Source organism: Camelus bactrianus, chromosome 12 (assembly GCF_048773025.1).
Source record: "Camelus bactrianus isolate YW-2024 breed Bactrian camel chromosome 12, ASM4877302v1, whole genome shotgun sequence".
Lineage (NCBI taxonomy): Eukaryota > Metazoa > Chordata > Mammalia > Artiodactyla > Camelidae > Camelus > Camelus bactrianus.
This window is the reverse complement of record NC_133550.1, coordinates 38,088,325-38,109,943: the sequence shown is the minus strand read 5'-3', so window position 1 is coordinate 38,109,943 and position 21,619 is coordinate 38,088,325. Positions and strand designations below refer to the sequence as shown.

The 21,619-nt window shown below is 38.0% G+C and overlaps 1 protein-coding gene across 2 annotated transcripts in view; it reads left to right on the top strand.

The window, feature by feature from the left end:
• The window catches only part of CFAP54 (cilia and flagella associated protein 54), a 272,419-nt gene that overhangs the window by 176,147 nt on the left and 74,653 nt on the right, over positions 1-21,619 (top strand). The window contains exons 53-61 of one of the 2 annotated variants that reach the window (XM_045522505.2): positions 1,826-1,973; positions 2,787-2,944; positions 3,115-3,294; positions 3,399-3,525; positions 9,215-9,370; positions 10,667-10,772; positions 11,660-11,753; positions 14,842-14,940; positions 15,476-15,617. In XM_045522505.2, coding sequence (XP_045378461.2) covers positions 1,826-1,973; positions 2,787-2,944; positions 3,115-3,294; positions 3,399-3,525; positions 9,215-9,370; positions 10,667-10,772; positions 11,660-11,753; positions 14,842-14,940; positions 15,476-15,617 — 1,210 coding nt within the window. Of the gene's footprint in view, positions 1-1,825; positions 1,974-2,786; positions 2,945-3,114; positions 3,295-3,398; positions 3,526-9,214; positions 9,371-10,666; positions 10,773-11,659; positions 11,754-14,841; positions 14,941-15,475; positions 15,618-21,619 lie in introns of those variants that run through there. The other variant, XM_074375255.1, reaches the window with a different exon arrangement.

Here is a 21,619-nt window from a genome sequence, read left to right as displayed (position 1 = left end):
CTAAGCCCCATTGATGCTATTAAATGGTATACGTTGGGCAAGTTCCTTAAAATACTTTAAAAATTGTGTAAATTTGGGAACTGATGGAATAATAATAGTCACGAACGTCCCACTAGGTGTATCATTCTAGTAGTCTAGGTCTGATGTCACTACTAAATAAAGTTGTTTCACAGGCTTTGCTCTTCATTTCACCTTTAGATTTTATTACTCCTTTAGCGTTGCCAGTGTGACACCTGTGCTATTTCCTACTTTGGATTTCTCATAGTTAGATTCTTCTGCATTTAAGCTCCTAAATCTATTTGACAACTGATGTCACACATTCTTTGAAATTTCACTGGACTTTGAAAAGACCAAGTAATTTAATAATACAGGGGTATTTAGGATTAAAATACAAAGATTCATCACATAGAATCCTTGCTCATTATTTAAGTTTAATTATTAAGCTTAATCGCTAATATCTAGTGTTGTTAGAAAAAAGCAAAACTAATTGGCTCATTTCTTACTATATTAAAAGCAATATAAATACTAAAAAGCAGTCCTATTCTGAAAATTCACTTAGAGCAGTGGTTGTCAGTTGGGGGCAGTTTTGCCTCCCCGAGGACACGTGGCAATGGCTGGAGACATTTTGGTTGTCATAACCAGAGTGGGTGCTAATGGCATCCACTGAGTAGAGTCTGGGGATGTTGCTATAATGCACAGGACAGATTCCCACCACAGTAATGTCAATAGTGCCAAGGCTGAGAAACCCTGATTTAGATTAAGTGTGGTTTGGCTTTTCAGTAGTAACAGGAATGTAGGCAGAGATTAAGGTATGTTGATAGGCATTTTTTCTGTATTCCTAATCTAAATACTAGACTCCACAAGTACTTGGTGTATCCTTTCTAATCACCATCCTGCCTCGGGGCCTCTGTTCACTTTTCTGCACTTCTCGTGTCTGTCACATTCCAGCCCCCCTCCAAGTCCAGGTAGCCACTCCTTGACAGCAAGTGTTGATGATTAGTTAACACGATCAGCTGTCAGAGGTGGGTAGCAGGAAATTCCTAGAACAAATGGGGATTGTTCTCAATTCCTAAGTATCTAAGAGTGATTGCCCCCTGGGAACAGTTCCCTTGCCACCTTCCTCCCAGTAGCTCTGAACTTTGGCTACCCCTTAGTAAAGTGTAATAATGAGGATGGTAAATCAGTTATGGTATGTTTGGAATGTGAACAGCAATGTAACTGTGGGCTCTAAATTCAGAGAGACACAAGCTTGAATCCCAACCTCTGCCAAACTATGATGGAGTTTAAGCAAATAGTTAACCTTCCTAGGTCTCCCATCTGCCATCTGTAAAACAGAAACAATAGTAACCCCTTTTGGGCTTGTCAGGAGGATTGAGTGAGCTAATGTGTATAAAGCATGTAGCACAGTGCCTGGCATATAATAAACGCTCAATAAATATTAGCCAGTATTATTTATTATTTTGCAGCCTTTAAAATGATGTTTATACAATTTTTGAGGATATGGAAGCTGCTAATAATATAATTTGCAATGAAAAATTCAGGCAGCAAAACTATTCAACAGTGGGTGTATAGAGGAAAAGAAACGCTAGAGAGCAGTTTTACCAAAACGTTAATAGAAGATTGTGGGATTATGGGTGATTTTATTTGCTTGTTTGTTTTTTTGTGTATTTTTTTATGTTCTATAAAATGTTCGAGAATAATTTCTAAAATTAAAAATTTAATGCTATTAAATGATATCAGTGCTTCTCTTTTGTTACACTTAGCATTGATGTAGAACTTGGACATTTTTAAATGGAAAGATAACCATCATTTTACTACTGTTTAGGCCAATGAAAATAAAGATGATACTGAGTTTTTAGATCCTGTTTCCCTAAATTCTCGAGAATATTTCAACATTCACCTGTGGCTGAGGTGCCGCTTAGCGTTAGTGACGGCGTTTGTTGCACAGATCCGTGGCATTGGAATCATGAAAGGTACAAATAGCCTATCTGCTTAACATTGTCATAAAATTTGCTTTTATTTAGGTAGTGGAGGTTTTATTGAGATATGTTTTATTATTACGGTAATATTTTATAACTTTCTAGCTTAATCTGTTTCCGGAATAAAAAAATTCAGGTTATTAAATGAGAATAATCATTTTCAACAGTCCCTTGTATCACTGAAAATGGCATATATGTTGCTGATGTATGCAAAGCAGGCCAGAAGATTTCAAATTTTAATGCACAAGTCTTCTGGTCATCTAGGAAGGCCACATAGTACCAGGGTCCAGAGCAGATTCTAAAGCTACCCTCCTTGAGTTCTAATGCTCCATCCACCACTTCTTTGCTCTGTGATCTTGGCCAGTCTCTTAATCCTACTATGTCTTAGTTTCCTCCTTTGTAAAATGGAGATAATGGTACCTACTTCATAGAATTATTTCCAGAGTTAAGTGGGTTAAATTTATAAAGTTCTTAGATCACAGCCTGGAATATGTAAATGTTAATACTTAAAGTGATTAATAATTATCTATATGTAAACCTATCTATTCACCCATCTCCCAAATTAAATTATTTCATGTCATATCATTACTGCTTTTGCAGCATGTGAATACCCTAAAGGAGCCCCCCCCAAAAAATAGAACACATTTACTTTCAATATTTCATGTAGAGTGTGTTTGTTTTCTGTCTTTATATCTTCCTGTTCTTCTATGTTATACAATATTCCTGTGATGAACATTGAGTGTATTACACATATATAATTTCTTACTTTCTCAGTGCATTTTAAGTAACTGCGTTTGTTTATTTTAGAAAATGATATAACAGATTATGTGAGCCTCATCAATGAAGTGTGTGTGGAGGCAAAAAGTGTAGGTGACAGAGAACTACAGGCTGAATTCTTGATGCAAGCTGTAATCATTGGCCTGCAAGAAAAGCATTTAAAGGCAGACATCATAAAAAACCTTCAGGTAGGAAGGAAACCTCATTCACGTTGGTATTTACCAAAGGATTCCGTTTAGAACAAAAGGAGAGAATTTAAATTGCATTAGGTACTGAATGCATAACAATCAATATGGCTAGCTCTTGTTTCAGTGAATTGCAAATGGAACTATCAACCAGAATAATTTTATTTTACTAGGATATAATACATTTGCTTGAAGAACGTGAGTTTATTTCTCCTCGATCTCATTTAACTCTGGTGAGAAGCATGCTTTTGCTGGATGATTTAACAAAAGCTGAGAAATTCAAGGAAACTCCCTCTCTGAAAACAGAAAAATTGTATTTGTTGACTCAGTCTCACAACATTCTTATTGAACAGGTGAGAGTGCCTTTGTGTCCACAAGACTTGGAAACTTACTTTTCTGTCTTTTCTGTATTGCCTCCCACATTAGCTAATTACTCATCACAGTGTTTCTTTTACAGATGCTAACTTTTGGAGAAACAATTGAATTTCCTTCATCAAATACTGACTATGCAAGTCCCTTACTGCCTTTGAAAAATATCTATCTTCCTCATGTCATGTTATTGGCCAAAACAAAAATGAGAATTGGTAAGAACACTCAAACATGTATTACGTTCAAGTTACTGGTGAAAAAGTTTAAGTAATTTTCAGGCAGACTATCATTTAAGTGCATTTACATGGGGCAATTTTTATGAATACCCAGATTCCATTTATTTAACAAATAGTTTTTGATCACATATCATGTGCCAGCCTCTCTGTGAGGTCCTGGGAAGCTACTGGAGATTAAAGCAGATGTAGTTTCTGCTCTTATCTTGAGAAACAGAAATAAACAAGTAAACAAATCATATATAGGAATGCATATTACATCATTTATTATATTATAAATATTATATAAAATAAATAATATTTATAAAATTTAATACATATTTTTTTAAAATTAATGCAATAAATATTGTATAAAATAAAATGTGTATTTGATAACGAGACAGGAAATCATCAAGGATATAGAAAGCTTATAGATGATGATGAATTATGTATATGTATGTAATTATAAATTGTGATTAGTGTAGTAAAAGATCTTCTGATAAAGAATAACAAAGGAAGAAGTACCTGTTTAAGGAGAATAATTGAGAAAGTCCTCTCTGGGGAGATGGTATTTAATCCTAGACCTTAAATGTTATGCATATGCATATGCATAGTGGAGTTATGCATAGCAGGGGCAGAGGGAGCAGTGAGTTGTAGGCTCTGAGGTCAGGACAAGCTTGACATGTTCTGAATCTGCAAGGAGACCAGTATAGCCAGAGCCAAGTGGATTGGAGGCAGCCTAACGGGAAGAGGTGAAGAGGGCAGCTTCTGTTTCGAAAGACTACCCTGGCTGCTGGGTGAAGAATAGATTGGAGGATAGACTGGAGCCAGCCAAGAGGTTGACCTGACTGGAGCAGGTAGACCAGTAAGCTGGAGGCATACACCTCCTTGGGAACCAAGGAGGAGCGAGCTAGAGAGAGTTGCTGCCTTTCTCAGGAGCTCACAGATGTTTCAAGCTCTCTCTAGGGTACTGTCTCTGATCTTTGACCCAAGGCTGCCTGCCTCTAGCTGCTAGGCTCTTGTCCAGCTCAGAGGGCAGAAAATCTTGTAACAGCTCTTTCTGTTCTAATCTATATTAATCATACCTTTTTATTGTATGTATTTAAAAAAATTTTATTACTTTTTGGTGGGGAGGTAATTAAGTTAGTTTAGTTTAGTTAGTTTATTTATTTATTTAATGAAGTTACTGGTGATTGAACCCAGGACCTTGTGCATGCTAAGCACATGCTCTACCACTGAGGTATACTCGCCCTGACTACTGTATGTATTTTTGATGCTTTGACATCTGGGGCCTTACTTACTGAGGAGGAACTGCCCTTCTCAGAGTTACCCAATTCCTAGAGACTAGCAAACCACTCTCCTGTGAATGTGCCTTTCATATGCAAACCAACTATTTGAGAACCCACACCATGAACCTTTATTGAGTTCTTTTATTGTCCTTTATTGGTCTCTTACCCTCTGGGCCACTATTCCCCTGCCGTAATCACCCCAGGGACAGCTATCAGACTGCTAGCAGAGCCCACTGAAATTATCCAAACTAGCCAATCCTAAACCTTAGTCTGCTTACCCCAACAACCCACTCCTTCCCACAAAAAAATACAATAAAGCCTCTTGCCCACGTTTTTTCCTTCCTCCTCCTACTTCCTGACTGACCCTGGTGCTTCCTCATGTGGCCGTACAGGATGTGGGGTGCCCTCTCCCCTTGGGAACTGTGAATCACATACTATCTTTTCAGTGGCAGTCATCCCCCGACCCGTTGACCTCATCATACCTGAATAATAATAACACCTACATTTTAAAATATTACCCCTTACCCGCTGGGACCCGTTTGCCCCCTGTACCAGCAGCTGCTCAGCTCAGAAGAGAGGCTAATGATTGGACTAGAGTAGGGACGGGAACGCAGCAGAAGTGTTCTCAGAACATCACCTGTCCAGAACCTTTCCTTTGTTCCCTTTCTGCTCCTCCCCCTCATGACTGTTATTGATCATTATCATTACATCATCATCATCAAATACGAATTTTATCACCATAGGTGAATCACTTCACCTCTCTATTGATGAGTTTCCACATTTACGAAATTACGCTGGCCTGGCTGACCTCTAGAATTCCAGCTCATAGATCCCACAAGAGCTCTTTTTCTGCATTTTTAGTCCCCAATTTGTTACATTATCAGTGTGATGCAGGAAAACAGATGTGGGGCATGAGAAGGGCTGTGTCCCAGGCTTTGGTTGAGCCCCTGGGACGTGCCCTGCCAAGCATGGGTCCTTGGCTTCGCGCAGGAAAGAATTCAAGAGTGAGCCACAGTTGAGTAAAGGTAGATTTTTTCAGAGAGATGCATTGAAAGGCAAGAGAAAAGCCACGAGGTGTGGGGGTTGGGTGCTCAGATTAAAAGTAGGTATACACTCCGTAGACAGAGTGCGGGCTGTCTCCGAAGAGGGGAAGAGAGAGAGAGAGGGGCGGCCGTGAGGTGCCATGTTTCTAGTTTTTATGGGCTTGGTGGCCTCATATGCTAATAAGTGGAAGGACCAGTCTAAGGGGAAGGGGCTGGGATTCCCAGGAAGTTGGCCATTTCCTACTCTTTGACCTTTTGTGGCTAGCCTTGGGACTGCCATGGTGCCTGTGGGCGTGTTATTCACCATGTTAATATTACAGTGGGCATATAATGAAGCTCAAGACCGACTAGAAGTTAAATCTCTCATCATCCTGAGCTTCAAGGCTACCGGGGGTTGAATCTTTCACCATTTTGATGTTAATTGCTGTGGCATTCTTTGAACGGCTGTGCCCTGCGCCCTTCCATCCAGTCTCTAGTGTATGTGATATCTACAAAAGCTTAAAGTACAGACTGTGTTAAATTGTACAGATTGTGTTAAATCAAATGTGTTCTCTGCTTCCCTGCCGTACTAATCTTGAAGATGTGTCACCGCTCAGTGGCAATGCTGCTGCTGTTTTTTAGGCTCACTTGAAGCAGAACAGCTTGCTTTCTGTTACATTATATTAAATACTGACTTAAAGAACAAAACTAAAAGCAGCTTTCCTGTCAAAACAATGTCAGTTTCACAACTTCTTTTTCACAGAGTTGATGTTTATTGCAAAAAGGAGCACTTCAATATTGTGAAGCATAAAATCATCTGATTTGATGCTTTCTCGACAGTTTTCCTTTATAGCAATAGTATAGATTGCATCACAAGAATAGAGCCACTTGAAGATTTTTTTCTTTTCTTTGTGAAAGCCTCTAACAGAAAGAAGACATGTTGAGACTATTTTTATAAAACAAAAAAATAAGCATCATGGTTATTTAAGAGTATTTTTCCCCTTAATGACTGAATCTTGAGCTTCCTTATTAGATGAAAAAGGAGATTACTAATTGTATAATAGGAGCGAAGAAAGCTGCAAGAGTGATGCTGAGGAGTGGGAACATAATAAGGAGGCAGACTTCATTTCTGCCTTCAAAGGGCCTATTTCTCAGGGAGAAAGAGAGAGACAAAAGTCAATAATTTCTGTAACAATTCTTTTTCTAATTTTACCAAATATCTAGAAGACAATTTAAGTACTATTATTATCACCTGTTAGTACTATATTGTATATTACTACATTGCATACAGTCTATATATGCAGTACACATTGTACATGTGCATTAGTGCCTCAGTGACATGAAGATACTGGATGCTTTCGTCTTCTATGAATAAACAGCTGCAGTATAACTTGAAACAATAAGCAAGATGTATAAAAATGAGAGATGCACTGGAAAGTGAGGTGGTATTGGGCAAATGGTATTAGCATATCCTTCTCGCCTGCCTTCTTAATTGCAGTTGGTAATTGTTGAGGTTTAAGAACATGCACTCTGGAGAAAGTATTCCAGTGCAGTTCGCTCAAGAAAGTCATTTAACTTCTCTGTGGTTCAGTTTCCTTTTCCATGAAAGGTGAATCAGAAAAGTACTAATCTACACTGGCTTGTAGGGTGAAGGGGGTGGAATGTGTAACATGTTAAGCAGGGCATCTAGTTTGTTCTGAGAGCTTTGCGGATGTCAGCTATTCTCACTCTTCCGTGCCTGGTCTCCATACTCTCCCAGGAGCCCCCGGAATCAAGGCTTGGGTTTCTTCATCTCCATTTCCTCAGCAGTTCACAGTAAGGGCTCTGTAACTTCTCCCTGGATAAGAGATACAGAGAGAGAGGGAGAAATATACTTTCCCCACCATCCTCCCACTCATACAGCACATTCCTAAACTGAACGTTTAACAAAAAGTCCTAGGTTTCTTGAAAACTCTCTGTAGGGCATGGCATCTTGGATTAAGGGACCTCAGATATTTTCTAGTTCTGCTGCCTTAAGGCCTGGAGGCATGGAGGGACTTGTTCAAAGCCTCAGATGACATGGTAGCACCAATGACTGGCCTGCACCCAGCACATCAGCTGGACCCCAGCAGCTGTGTCATTCTGTGATCCGACACTGCCTTTCTGTTTACACTCCTCTGTTGTGTGTGTTAAGCTATCCTATCAATGCAGTCTTTCCTCCAGTTGTCTTCTGCTCTTTATCCCCACATTTTTCTTCTTTGAAATTACCAAAGAAAAGGGATCATTGGCTGCTGGCTTTGACAGCCACGTTCCCTGGGCAGGCCTCCCTGACCTTTCCTGAGTCTGGGCCAGGGCTCTTGTAACCTGCTACCACAGAGCCCTGTGCTTTCGAGGCCACACAGTTAACCACACAGTATCTTGATTACCTGTCTGGCCATTCTCATTCCCCATTAAACGCTAAGCTCCAGGATCTCTCTCTTACTGGGTTACTGCAGGGTTGTGGTTTAGGGTTTAGGTTGTGGTTTAGGGCCCTGGAGCCAGACTGCCCAGATTCAGATCACAGCTCTGCTACTTACTAGTCATGTGACTTTGGGCAAGTTACTTAAACCTCACGGTGCCACTACTTTTTCCTCGGTAGAATGAGTATCGTAATGGTATCTACTCAGAGTTGGGAGGATTACATGAGATAGTGCTTAAGTATTTGGGATGGTACCTGGCGTGTAGGAAATAATAAACTGTAGCTCTTATTTTTCACTTTTCTCATTTTTTTAATCCAGTGCCTAAGCACTCAGGAAATATTTGTTGAATAAATGTCTTCCTGTCTGTCTTAAGAACAGAGATTAAGTCTAATGCCTCTTCAACAAAACAACAATCATTCGTTATGTTAAGTAGTGATGGGATCACACGAGAGGTGCAGCATGTGGCTTCTGTCCGTAATGGGTTTGCCAACTAGACGGGATGACAAAATATGCGATGCAAGCTATCACTGTAGAGCAGAATGGAAATAAAATGACTGCCTATTAATATATGCAAATTTTATTGGGAACAACATGAAACTTCCAGATGTTTCCATACTAACAGCCTCATCTTAGGAACATACAAGTTGTTTTATAGAGCATTATGAAATTTTAGAACTGAAAGAGACTTGAGAGATTATCCCTCCATTTTAAAAATGAGACAATGTTGAAATTTATCAAAGACAAAGTTTCAAAGGACTGTCGTTTATGATTCATTGAGATATTTGGGTATTGAGTTTCTTTAAAACATTTCTTTGATGCTGAAAACCAAAGACCCCAGAGTGCATACTTGTACGTACCATGAGAGAAGTCTGGCAACTTGGAGGCTTGTTATGAACACTGTGTATCTTACTGCTCCCTCCTCATCCAGCTGTCTTTCTTTTAGGACATACAGTGGCCAAACAAGTTTATTATACCAGTAAAAAGAAGGATCCCTCAAAGTGGTTACCTGCCCTTCATCTTTTTGAAATAGCTTTGAAGCTCTCTAAGACATCAGGAACAGAAGAACATGAGGTGGAAGCTGAAATCTTTTTTCAGAAAGGTAACGATGTATTTGGGGTCAGAGCTATGACAAAGTTAGTGGAATATTTTTTTCCTATTATCCATAGTATTCTTAAAAATCTGGTCCCTGATTTTAAAAATACTGATTTTATAAAGGGCTTGGTGGTGACTAACATCTTGTTATCTCTGCCAAACTCAGTTTTGGATGAAGAGAACACTGCTTATTTTAAGTGTATATTTAGAAAGAAAAATCTACTCCATTTTAATTTCTTTTATAATTACAATTGACTTTGGTTACACAGTTTCATGTTTGACTCAAAAATCTCAGCGTCAGCCATTTAGCTATAGTAATATTACTTAAAGAATGCTTGGAAGACAGTTTGTTAAAGCGCAATTTCATTACTTTGCTAAGCATTTTAGCTAATTTCTATAAAAGATACATACCCCTTTAAAATAAATAGCTATAGCATACCTATATTTATTACTTATATATAACACCTATTTGCATAGTACATTCATATCATTTTATTGTGGCCATTTTAGCCACAAGAAAAATTATGATGATGACTGCTATCATTTATTGAGCACCTACTGGATACTAGGCACCATAGTTGGTGTTTTACATCACATATGGCCAAGTCTTACAATAGCACTACAAGGTAGGCATGACCAACCCTGGGTGACAGATGAGGTGCATTCTGAGTAAGTACCTTTCCGTAAGTCAGCAGCTACTAAATGGCCAGACGTGCACTTAACATCGGGTGGCTCTGTGCCGTGTCCACATGCTGCGTGGAAACTGATTCATTTTTATAGTGTTTGTAAGATTTCCCCTTCCTGCTACAGAAGTGCCATATCAGCACCTGCAACTGAAGGTTGCATCTCTCCAGGAGGGGTGGGAGCTGGGTGAGAACTAGAGCCTTTGCATCATCCATGCTGGTTTTCAAGTGTTTGCTGGCTCCTTTTAGGATTTGTTTTTAGCAAAGATGTTTCCCATGATATCTGAAATAGTAGACAGAGGAAAGAATAACATGGATGTAGAAAAAGGGGATGCACTGCAGGTGGAAGGGGAAGCACAAAGGAAAGAAAAGGAGAGGAAAGTAAGATTATAAGAACAATTGTGTCTGGAAAGTGAAAAGAGGCAGACGGAGCCTTGATACTCCTGGGGAGGGGAACAACAGCTCTTTCCCTGCTGGCTTACCTTCCAGCAAGAGACGGTGGACAAAAAAGGATAGCACATCCAGTTTTCTGAATTTCCAGCATACAATATTTGTTCTGAAATTATGAATGATAGGAAAAGGGAAAAAACCCATCTTTGCACATCTTTTTCTACTTTCAGGAAAAATAGAAATTCAAATATTGATGGACAAGAAATCTCCAACTTTGCAACTTGAGAGTTTATTCGAAGCTATACAACTAAGCTTGAGACATGATCAAAACTCAGGGTAAAAAGAAAAAGATCTTTCCATTATTGTAACAATGTATATTTTAGGTTGAGCCCCCAGTTCTGGTAAGTACATTGAACATTCAAGAATGGAGTGATGGAGAGATCCTCTTCCCATGGCAGGGCTAATTCCCTGGGGTCTGTTGCTCTTGGCTCTGACCCAAGGCCTCAGTGACTGTGATGGTTAATGATGGCTGTTTACATGGTGACACACTGGACTGTAAATTGCTTCCAGTCTGTACTCATATCAATCTCCTGTCAGTCCCAGAATTACAGGGTCTCCATTGGAGGTGAAATTGTATCTAGAAGGGATTCGTGTGGATATTCACTCTGGTTGCAGTACCAAAGCTGGATGACTTAATTCTGTTATAAAAATCACCTTAAGATGGAGAATAAGCCGCCATTATTACAACTGCACTGATCTCAATGGCCCCAACTGACAGATTTGAGACTGAATACACAAACCGAACCCATACCAATCATAGCTTTCAGTGTAACTCTCTGGGTCTCTTTCGAATTGAGTTAGTGTAGGAGGGTAGAAGCAGAGGCCTGGTTTTCAAGGCAGGTTCATCCAGGCCTGACTCATGTCTTGAGCGCCTTGTGTGCTGGAATATTCCAGAATGGTCTTGATGCTGGGCTTCACCACAGTCATGGCGTGGAGAGTTGCCAGCACAGGACAAGGTAGAACACTCAGCTCTCTTCAAGAGCTTTCAGTTTCAGTGGGGAGAAAGATGCCAGTGTCTAAGCCAAAAGTGCCATGAAAAGAGGGTAAGTTTGGAACAGGTGCTGGTTTTGCCTGTTTTTACCTTTCATTCAGAAATTGTTGGCACGTGATGCAAAATGCCGATGAGGCATAAGACTAACAAGAACAATGCTATATCATTTTAGGTTGATAAGAGACTCCTACCTGGAAATAGCCCTGTTATTTTTACACATAAGTAAGTCAAGGAGCAAACTTTCAGGATCACCATTAACACTTAAGGTAATAAACGATTTTATCAGAAATTTAAAGGTAATTGCCTTTGAGCTTGCTGTTTTGCTAACCCTGTGCTATGGAAATAATGAGACTGATTTTTCTTTGTGACTTGGGGGAATTAATTCATTACCTTATGTTCACACTCATATTTAGACACCTCTTCGGATATTTTTTATGTAAGGCTCTGGAAATAGATTGCATGTGGACATTTTTGCCTATTAAAATGTTATCCATGAAATGTAGGTGTATGTAAATAGCCTAAGTCATTAGTATAGATCAGGAGATTGCAGGAAATGACATTCCGATTAAGCAGATGGACAAGTAACGTTTTCATCACTGATGTGGCCTACAAACATGTACTGTGACCTGGGCAGCCTTCTAAAATGTGATAAAGCCAGCAGGCTCCAGGACAAACTCAGTGCTTGCACTCATGGCACTCACTTTTCAGTGGGTTGGTGGAATTGTGAACGACTGTGGTGGGATGAGGTGATGGTTCAAGGTGGGATTTGATGGATGGGGAGGAAGCCTGGCAGAGAGTGGCAGAGCCATGCACTCTCTCTAGCACTGCTTCCAGGGATCCTGTGAAAGTGCAGATTCTGATTCAGTGAGTAGGGGACGAGGTCTGAGGCTGGGTGTTTCTAAGGAGCTGCTAGGTCATGCTGACACTGCCAGTCTGTGGGCCACGCTGGAGTACCAAGGATCTAGACAGAGGGAAGGCCACTGGGAAGGAAGATGGGTGGGTTGGAGGTAGATGAACCCAGTAAATTTTAGTTTTAACTTTTAGTAAAAACTTTGTTGTTTTTTTTTTATTTTTTAATAAAAATATTTATTTTTAACTTACAATTTTTGTCTTATTCTTTAAATTCAGTAGACTTTCAATATTTTATCCTAATTAAATAATCCTTTGACCTACCAGAAAATCTTTTCAGAAAATTTTAGTGTCAAATTTCTAATTTTTGAGGCAGCATAAATGTGACAAAACTGTTAGGCAGATAGTCAGTTGAACTCATATGGTTGTTGCCCTAAGTGGACAGAAATGGATAGCAGCTGTTTTTTTTGTTTGTTTGTTTTGTTTTTTTTTTTCATCAAAATGATTACACAGGAAACTTACTTTTATGGTATGATAAACATCTTTATTTCCAGTAGGAGGAAACAAAAATCTTTGTTTCCATAGCAAATAGCAATGCAAATTAATAAGATGCTAGGATAATAATATATCATGTTTTGGGCCTTCTCTAGGGAGGTTTTGTAATTAAGAGCTTGAACAAATAAGATTTAAATGAAAAGGAATAGTATAATTCCATACAATATGATCATTATTTTCTGTATGTCTTGACATAGTATAAATATTTTAGCAAGTCATATAATTATTAGGAACACAGAAAACAGCCAAAACAAGCAAAAATTCATCTGGATGTATTCAGACCATTGAAATGCAGCACTTTAGATACATCCTAATAAAGGCAGTGCTTTTATAAGCCCTTACAAGAAAAGCACTATTGTTTCACTTTTATGGAGAGTTCATAGCAGAGTGACTGTAGCACTGGTTTGGGTTGGAATCCTAGCTTCTTGACATACTAGCAATGTGATTGGCCCCTTTCTAACCGTAGTTTCCTCATCTGTAATGATACTTACCCCTTTGAGTAGCTTGGAGAATTAAACAAGATAAAGGATTTGGCACATAGTAAGTACTCAAAAAAAGGGGGTAGGGGGACTGTCCTCTATCATGTAACTTTGACTAAACTTCTACATTCTTTGTAAAGTACTTTGTACATAGGAGGAATTCAATAATTATTTATTAGTTGAATTGATTATTTCTTGAAATTCATTCATTTATTCACTCATCAACCAAGCATTTACTGAGTGCTTAACGTAGCCAAGCCTGTTACTCGCTCTCCCTAAGGAGCACAGAGGAGCAAGGGAGAGAAATAATTGTATCATGGTGTGCTAAGGACTGTATCAAGCCATGTCAAGGCAGGGGAGTAGATCAAAGTAGGAGCTACTTCTGCTTTGGGGGAGTGCTAGAGAAAGCTTCACAGATGAGATGAATTTTGGAGGATGAGTAGAAGTTTTCCAAGTAATTAGGTAAGAGAAAAATGGTCTGTAGAGAGAGATTATCAAGCACATGTTTAAAAACTAGACTTATTGAGGTATAAATTACATTCATGAAATTAACCTATTTGAAGAGTACAGTTCACAGATGTTTAGTAACTTTACAGAGTTGTGCGGTTATCATCACCATCCATTTTTAGGACATTTCCATTATCCCCTGAAAGATCCCTAGGGCCCATTTGCTGTCATTCCCATTTCCACCCCTAATCCCAGGCAACCGCTAATCTGTTTTCTGTCTCTACAAATTTGCCTTTTCTAGATATTTCATATAAATGGATTCATATAGTAGGTAGTCTTTTGTTCCTATATCTTTTACTTAGCATTATGTTCTTGAGGCTCACCCATGTTGTAACATGTAACAGTAGTTTGTTCCTTTTTACTGCTGAATAGTATTCCCTTATATGGTTATGCCACATTTTCTTTATCCATTCAACAGTTGATGAACATATGAACTTTTTGGCTATTAACTTTGTAGTTAGAAAGCTGATAGCAAATATCTATTAAAAACCTTTAATATTCTTGTTTCTGATGTCTTTACATACAATATAGTCAGTTTATAGATCCTCTTTTAAAATGGTAAATAACCTTTACTTAAAATGCCATTTGTCTTTATTGTTATTCAAATAATGCAAGCTCATATAGAAAATTACAAAAAATGATAAAAAATAATTTAATTACCCTTAAAACCTGGGATAACTACCACTGTTCATTTTCTCTGCTTGTGTAAACAGGAAATATATGTGTGTACTTATCTTTTTAAAACCGGGGTCACACTTTGCATGCTATTTTATAACCTACACTTTTCTTTCCCTGATATAGTTTGAATGTCTTTTCGTGTCAACAGATGCATATACATTATTATACTTAATGGCTACATAGTGTTCGACTAAAATCTCATCTTCAGAAGATGAGAAAATCTATCATGAAATTTTATGATATCTTTATCTACCTTTATCATAAAACATTTGCCGTTATTTTTTAGAATTTTCCCAGAAGGCAGAGTTCTATTAAAGAACCAATGGAAAATAAATTTGAAATGTATAGTTTATTGGCCTGGATTGCAATAAGAGCTGCTACACAGGTTGGTGTGATCTTTATTTAATTCTTCTTTTTACTGTCACATCTGTATTCTCTGCCTCCAGCTGTTAAGGCAACACAATGTATCTATACAAGAGAAAGGAAAATTGCACGTTCTTTGGGATTTGTGCCAATGATATTTTTTCAGGAAGATTAGAAGTGCTCTTTATATGTGTAGTGGTTTTTCATTTCTATTAGCCAGACTTGGTTTTGTTTGTTTCAACTTTTCTTTAATGAAAATACTGGCAGATACACATGTGCACGTATTTGACATTTTGGCACATATCTGTTATAAGCAGGTGAGTAGCCTGTTTAAAGTGACTTATTTGTTAATTAAATTGTCAACAGTCATGATTTGTTTGACTGTGGTACATAGTACACATTGGGAATTGCATATTGTTTTTCAGGTTGTCTTTATTTTTTTCCCAGTGTGTACTGAATATTGTTTTATGAATTCCATTTTTCACATTATTTACCCAATAGATGATCTATGAATTAGAAGCTTGCATTTATGAATTGTAATTATGCGTTAATTTTAGGTCAGCGAGGCTGTGCTGGCAATTAACCTACTCATCGGAAAGAAGAATGCTAGAACTGATAAAGTTAGCCAAGGGACATTACCACATATCCCAGAATTTGCCACCGTGGATCTTTTGTCTTCATACACAGATTATTTGCTTGGTATGTATGTAACGTGTAATCAAGTGTCAAAGGTTTAATTGTAGTGATTTGTTGGATTTTAACATAAAAAGGACAGTGGTTTGGGGAACCTCTGGGAATGGATAGGGGTCTTAGGGTGTAGCTGCTGAAACAGACCTAAGCTCACTGTACATACATACATGTTACTCCATCTGCTGCTGTGTTTCAGATGCAGGGCTCTGTGAAAATATGGTATTTCCTGATGTCTGTTTATTTTCCAGTTCACACATTTTTAAATGTGACCTTTGGGGATTATTTATTTGAGGGAAATTCTCTGATCCTCTAAAATGCGTACTCACTCTTAAACTCTCATATAGCTCCCTGTTCTTTTTCTTAATTCTTTTATATTTGTGTATGTGTATGAATGTGTGTATATGTATGTGTGTGTGTGTGTGTGTGTGTGTATGCATGTTTGAGCACTTTCTCTCATTAAACTACCATCAGATTCCTTAGGGCAGGGACTTCATTTGATTTGCTGCTTGGTCTATAGAAAATCACACATTGCTTGCACATATCAGGCATTTGATATTAATATTTGTTGAATGAATGAATGAGAGGTTAGCAGAATTTTAACTTGACATTACTACTATGTTTTTTTCTTATTCATGTATCCTTTGTTGGTTAATAAACTGTAATATAAACCTCTAAGTCAGATCATAAATATTGAATATTTTTGTGTTGCCCATTCATTCTTTAATTTGAAAATTATTTATTGAGTGCTTCTTGTGTGCTAATTGCTTGGATAGGTTCTAAGAAGTCAGGTACTAGAGTCATACTTTCAGAAGGATATTTTAGTAACAACAGTACCTAATTTTGTTTGGCACTGGGTGAACTTTGAGCCAAAGGGGATGAAGAGTGTTAATTTTAATCTGATGAGGGTGGGGGTGGTCTTCCTAAAACCTCTGAAATCACATCTACACACAGTAGCTTACTCTGCTGAAGTGTCGAGTCAGCCTTACTGACTGAAGAGTTAGTGTCTGAACTCATCCCCTTCCTTGGCTCTTTCCCTCTGCCCTGAAGAACAGGTGGCCCAGACTGTTCTCCAACCTAAAAATGGCTTGCCCCGAAGTTAAACTACTAGATGGATTTTTATACCAAGGTGTTTTGTTTTTTTAAATTTTTATTGCCTTTATGCCTGGTGGAATTTTGTCTCATCAGATTTGCGAACCATGGCCTGGACTTCAAACTAGGCGGATGGTCTTCCTTAGAGTCCCCGTAGATAGGCTCTCTGGGGACAGAGCAGGGCAGTCTGGCAGTAGGGACTGGTCACTGCTTCTTTCTCTTGACACTTCTTGGCAGCTCAATTCTCCCTGGTTCAGAATGCCAGGAAGGCAGTCCTCTTAGAAGCACACATTATTGTTTTGCTACAAAAAGAATGCAATATTGATAATGAAGAGATTTCAGCTTACACCCTTATCCTGTCAAACCATTTAATTTCAACCTCACTACCCTAATCTGTAGACTGAAAGAATTAGATTTACTTATAGATAAGACAGAAATCTGAAAAGTTTAAGACCATGACTCACATTTCCAACATGGCTATTTCTTTTTCATACTGGTCCCTTATTACTTCTGAAAGATCTGTCTGGGATAAAAGCTTTATCCTAGACATTTTCTTATGCTTTGCCAGTTTTTAGGGCTGGGATAACAAGTAAGTTTCATCTAAAATGCTGTATTAATCAGTTACTGCCATAATTACACTGTATACTAAACGACCCTGAAACTCAGTGGCTTAGAACAATAAGAATTCATTCTTTTGACTTGTCTCATGTGTTCTGCTTCAGGTTACATGTTGGGTTCAGGTGTACTCTGTGTACATTTGTTGTGAGGTCCAGACTGCAGAGGCAGTGGCTACCTGGGACGTGCTCTCCTTACGGTATACACCAGAGTGCAAGAGCCAAGCCAAACTACAGAAGCACACTCAAGGCCTCTCTTCACATTACATACCATTGGTCATGGCAAGTCATGTGGCCAAGTCCAGTATCAGTGAGATAGGGAAATAAACTCTGCCTGTAGAGGAAAGGAGGGGGTGTGTACGTTTGTGGAATGATAATCCAGACTATCATGTATGACAAGTTCAGTCTGTGACTGGTAGGCACCTGAGAAGAATTCTGAGCCTCTGTGTGGAAAGACAGGAAAAGGTGCTGCAGTGATCAGTTAATAATGTCACCCCATGGGCACACTCAGTGGGGAGCATTATCCCCTAGTCAGGTGCCTACTTGATCCAGTTGGGTGGGTAGTCTCCATTTCAGCTTTGCTTCATACAAAAATGTATGCTTTCTTTTTCTACTTCATTGGTTTTTATAGCATCTTCCAATTTTCTTTTTCCATTTTGTACCATTAGCACTCCTTTACTGTTTTACCAGGATGGTGATTTGAAGTGACCAAATTTTAAACTACGGCTCATTTTGTATTTTGCCTTAAGAATAACAATTTTGCCCTCCAATATTCTCCCAGCAGACTGATCACTAATTCATATTATGATTTCCCTTACTTCAGTATTTGGGTTGGAAGGAAGTATTGAATCCCCAGCTGATTGCTGCAAATACCCAGATGGCAGTGAGGTTCATATTATAATGAATTGCTGAAGGGAAACAACAACAAATAAAAGTTGTTTGATTTTTTCCCCTTATATTAGCATAAATTAGCATCCAGGAGAAAAACCTCCTCAGTGATCTTACCTTCACTACTAGCATTGATCTGTACACAAGGTGGTAAATAATATTCATTGTTACTATGTATGTACCAAGCAGTGTCCCAGATATTTCTGTCCAGAGAGAGGGAAAAATCACAGAACACACAAGCAGTGTGGCTTGCCTTCCATAAGCTTCCAGTCTTTGTCATTCCAAACAGGCATACGCTTTGAAATTATATAAATGTGTCTTTTAAAGGGAAACATATTAATGGAGGCAAATTAATGAATTTTAAGCTAAAGCTGAACACAGGCAAGGTGGGCGTATGAGTTTATTAGGAACATTTTTTTTCTGGAAGGAGTACCTGTGGGGCAGATGTGTACCAGAAATGAGAGGGAGCTCCTTCTTTCTCAGCAGAACAATTGTCGATCAGAGAAGCGTGGTGACAGGATAGACTAGTCATGTGTGGAGGTTGGAATATAGATCATCTTGCCAGAACCAGAGAGCAATTGTATGACGTCTGTAGAACAGTAAGAGAACTGAGTGATGCAGCTGGTCCAGTTTATTGAGATTTCCCTTACATTGTTTTGTAGGAATAGAGGCTCCGAAATGATGGTACTGGAGATACGGGACCATATTTAGATTTAATGCAAAAAGCATTTGCTCGATGTCTACTTTGGGCCCAGCTGTATTCAAATATACTACCATCTTTTTGTGTTCGTTTTCTAGTGGCTAAAAAAAATCATCTAGGATAAAAATTATTAAATTCTATAATACATTTTCAATTAAAAGTAACATTTAGGATTAGTGGTCCCGGATGCAGCATCTCACAACTAAATACACTTGATATACAGAAAAATACAAATATGTGTCATGCTGAGAAAAGATGTCGATGAACCTACTGTCAGAACATAGAGATCTATGGGGCGGAACTGAGAATCACACTGACCCTTGCCCATGCTTTGCCTCTTGAAACAGAGAAAACTTTCTATTCTGAAAAAATACCATTTTTCTTCCCCTTACTGCCTTCCCCCTGGCTCAGAGACATTGGTCAATGCCCACTAAAAACTGGGATGTCATTCCTCTACTACTATCTTGTTTTTTCCTATTCCTCCGAGACACAATTTCCCATAGTGATGGGGAACCAGCGGGACATATTACATCCTCAGATCCCGAATAATTACACTGCTTATAGGTGAGAATGGAGATAAATCATTCATGCTAGCAACAGTGATGTGTGTGTGTGTGCACGCGCACAGGTATACATGTGTTGTATGAATTCAGAGAGTCAGCAGTTCAGACAGTTGGAGTGTAAAGAGAACCATCCTCAGTGAGGCAGAGTTGTCCTGGTCCAGTGCCTACAAAGGTCTAGAAATTCCACTCAAAACCCAGCACTTTGATCACGTAAATCTGAGAAGGGGGACAGTACCATGACCAAGGGCAGAGCATACAGTCTGCACTCTCTGTTGTCAGATGCTAGATATGAAGAGACTCTCTTTATTTGAGACAGAGTTAACAGCGGAAAATGAGAAACACAGATGGCACATACGGGAAAACATTGCCAAATGAACGCAATGAAATGCTTTGCTATCCTGAAGACTTGTACAGAATTTTACATATGTATATTTATGTACATTTACAAATGTCATATATATGTGATTCATATGTATAATTTTGTATGTATAAAATTTTGTACATAGGCTAGTATATCTATTGGGTCAATTCTCATGAAGAACATTTCTGGGTCAAAGTGTACATTTGTTTGTGATTTTGATGAACTTTGCTAAATGCCTTCAATAAGGGTTATGCCAGTTTGTATTCCTGCTAGTAATTAATAAAAGGTGTTTTCCCCCTACACCCTTGCTGACACAGGTATATTATAAACATTTTAAACCTTTGTCACTGTGGTAGGGAGGGGGAGATTTAATTTGCATATCTCTTACTAGGACTAAGCTTAAGCATCTTTTGTGTGAACTTTTCTGCCCATAATCTGCTCTTTTTTTTTTTTTTTGAGTTGGTTTTTTTCTTTGCTTTTTCTTTAAATATTTGTAGAAGCTCTTTATTATAGAAATCAACCTTTTACCTGTGATATTATTTGCAAATATGTTTTTTTCAATTATCAGTTGTTATTTAATCTTTTTTATGGTGGTTCTGTGCCATGAAGCTTTTCATTTCTAAACAGTATAAATTTTCATCTTTGTTTTGTTAAATTCTGGACTTGTATCATAGTTAGAAAGGAATAGTCCCTATTCTGAGACTGTAAATAAGTTCTCCTATGGACTTTTTTACTAATTTATGGAAATCTATTTGGAAGATATAAAAAATCACAAAAGGTTACAAATCAAGATTTTTCCAGATGGCTACCCTATTTTTGTATTTTTTATTCATTTCCTATTGATATGTCTGTTCAGGTTTCAATACCACACTGTTTTAATTATTGCAGGCTTAAAATATACTTAATATCTATTAGAAAAAGTCCCCATTCATTACTCTTTCTTTCCAAACTGTTTTTCTTGTCTTCTGTGGCTTTTCTTTTTTAACTTTGGAAGCAGCTCGTCTAGTTAAAAAAAGTTCTCTTGTCATTTTATTTGAGTTACATTACATTTATACATTGTCTTAGAAATAGCATATTTTTATTCTATTGAGTCTTCCTAACCAAGAATATTGTATGTCCTATATTTTTTAGTTCATGTCTTCTTTGAAAAAAATTAGTCCCTTAGGAGTGTTGTAACATTTTTTTAAGGCAGATCTTGTATGCCTCTTGATAGGTTTATTTCTAGTTATTTTATCTTTTTATTGGTATTGCAGATTTTTTTCATTATATTTCTACTGGTTGTTGTTGTGTGTGGAGGCTATTGATGTCTCTACATGACTTTATTGTCTTTAGATATTTTTCTCCATTTGATCTTTCACGAACAAAGTCTTTGTCAGCAAATGTTTTCTATGAAGGACAAAGCAGTAAATGTTTTAGGTTTTGGTTGTATCTACTCAGTTCTGCTATGTTAAGATGAAAGGTACGATGGACAAAATGTAAATGAATGAGCATGGCTGTGTTCCATTAAGACTTTAGTTGTGGACATTGACATCTGAATTTCATATAAATTTCACGTGTCACAAAATATTTTTTTATTTCTTCAGCTACTTCAAATGTAGAAACCATTCTTAGCTCATGGGTCACATATAAATATGCTTGGGCCTGATTTGGCCCACAGACTATAGTTTCTCCGTTATAGACCTAATTAATTCATTTTAAATGCCATCAAATTAATAGGCCTCTGTGTATTTTTTCAAGTTCCCTTTTAAAAAAAAAAAAACACAAACAATGCTGCCATGAGTATCTTGCATAAGACT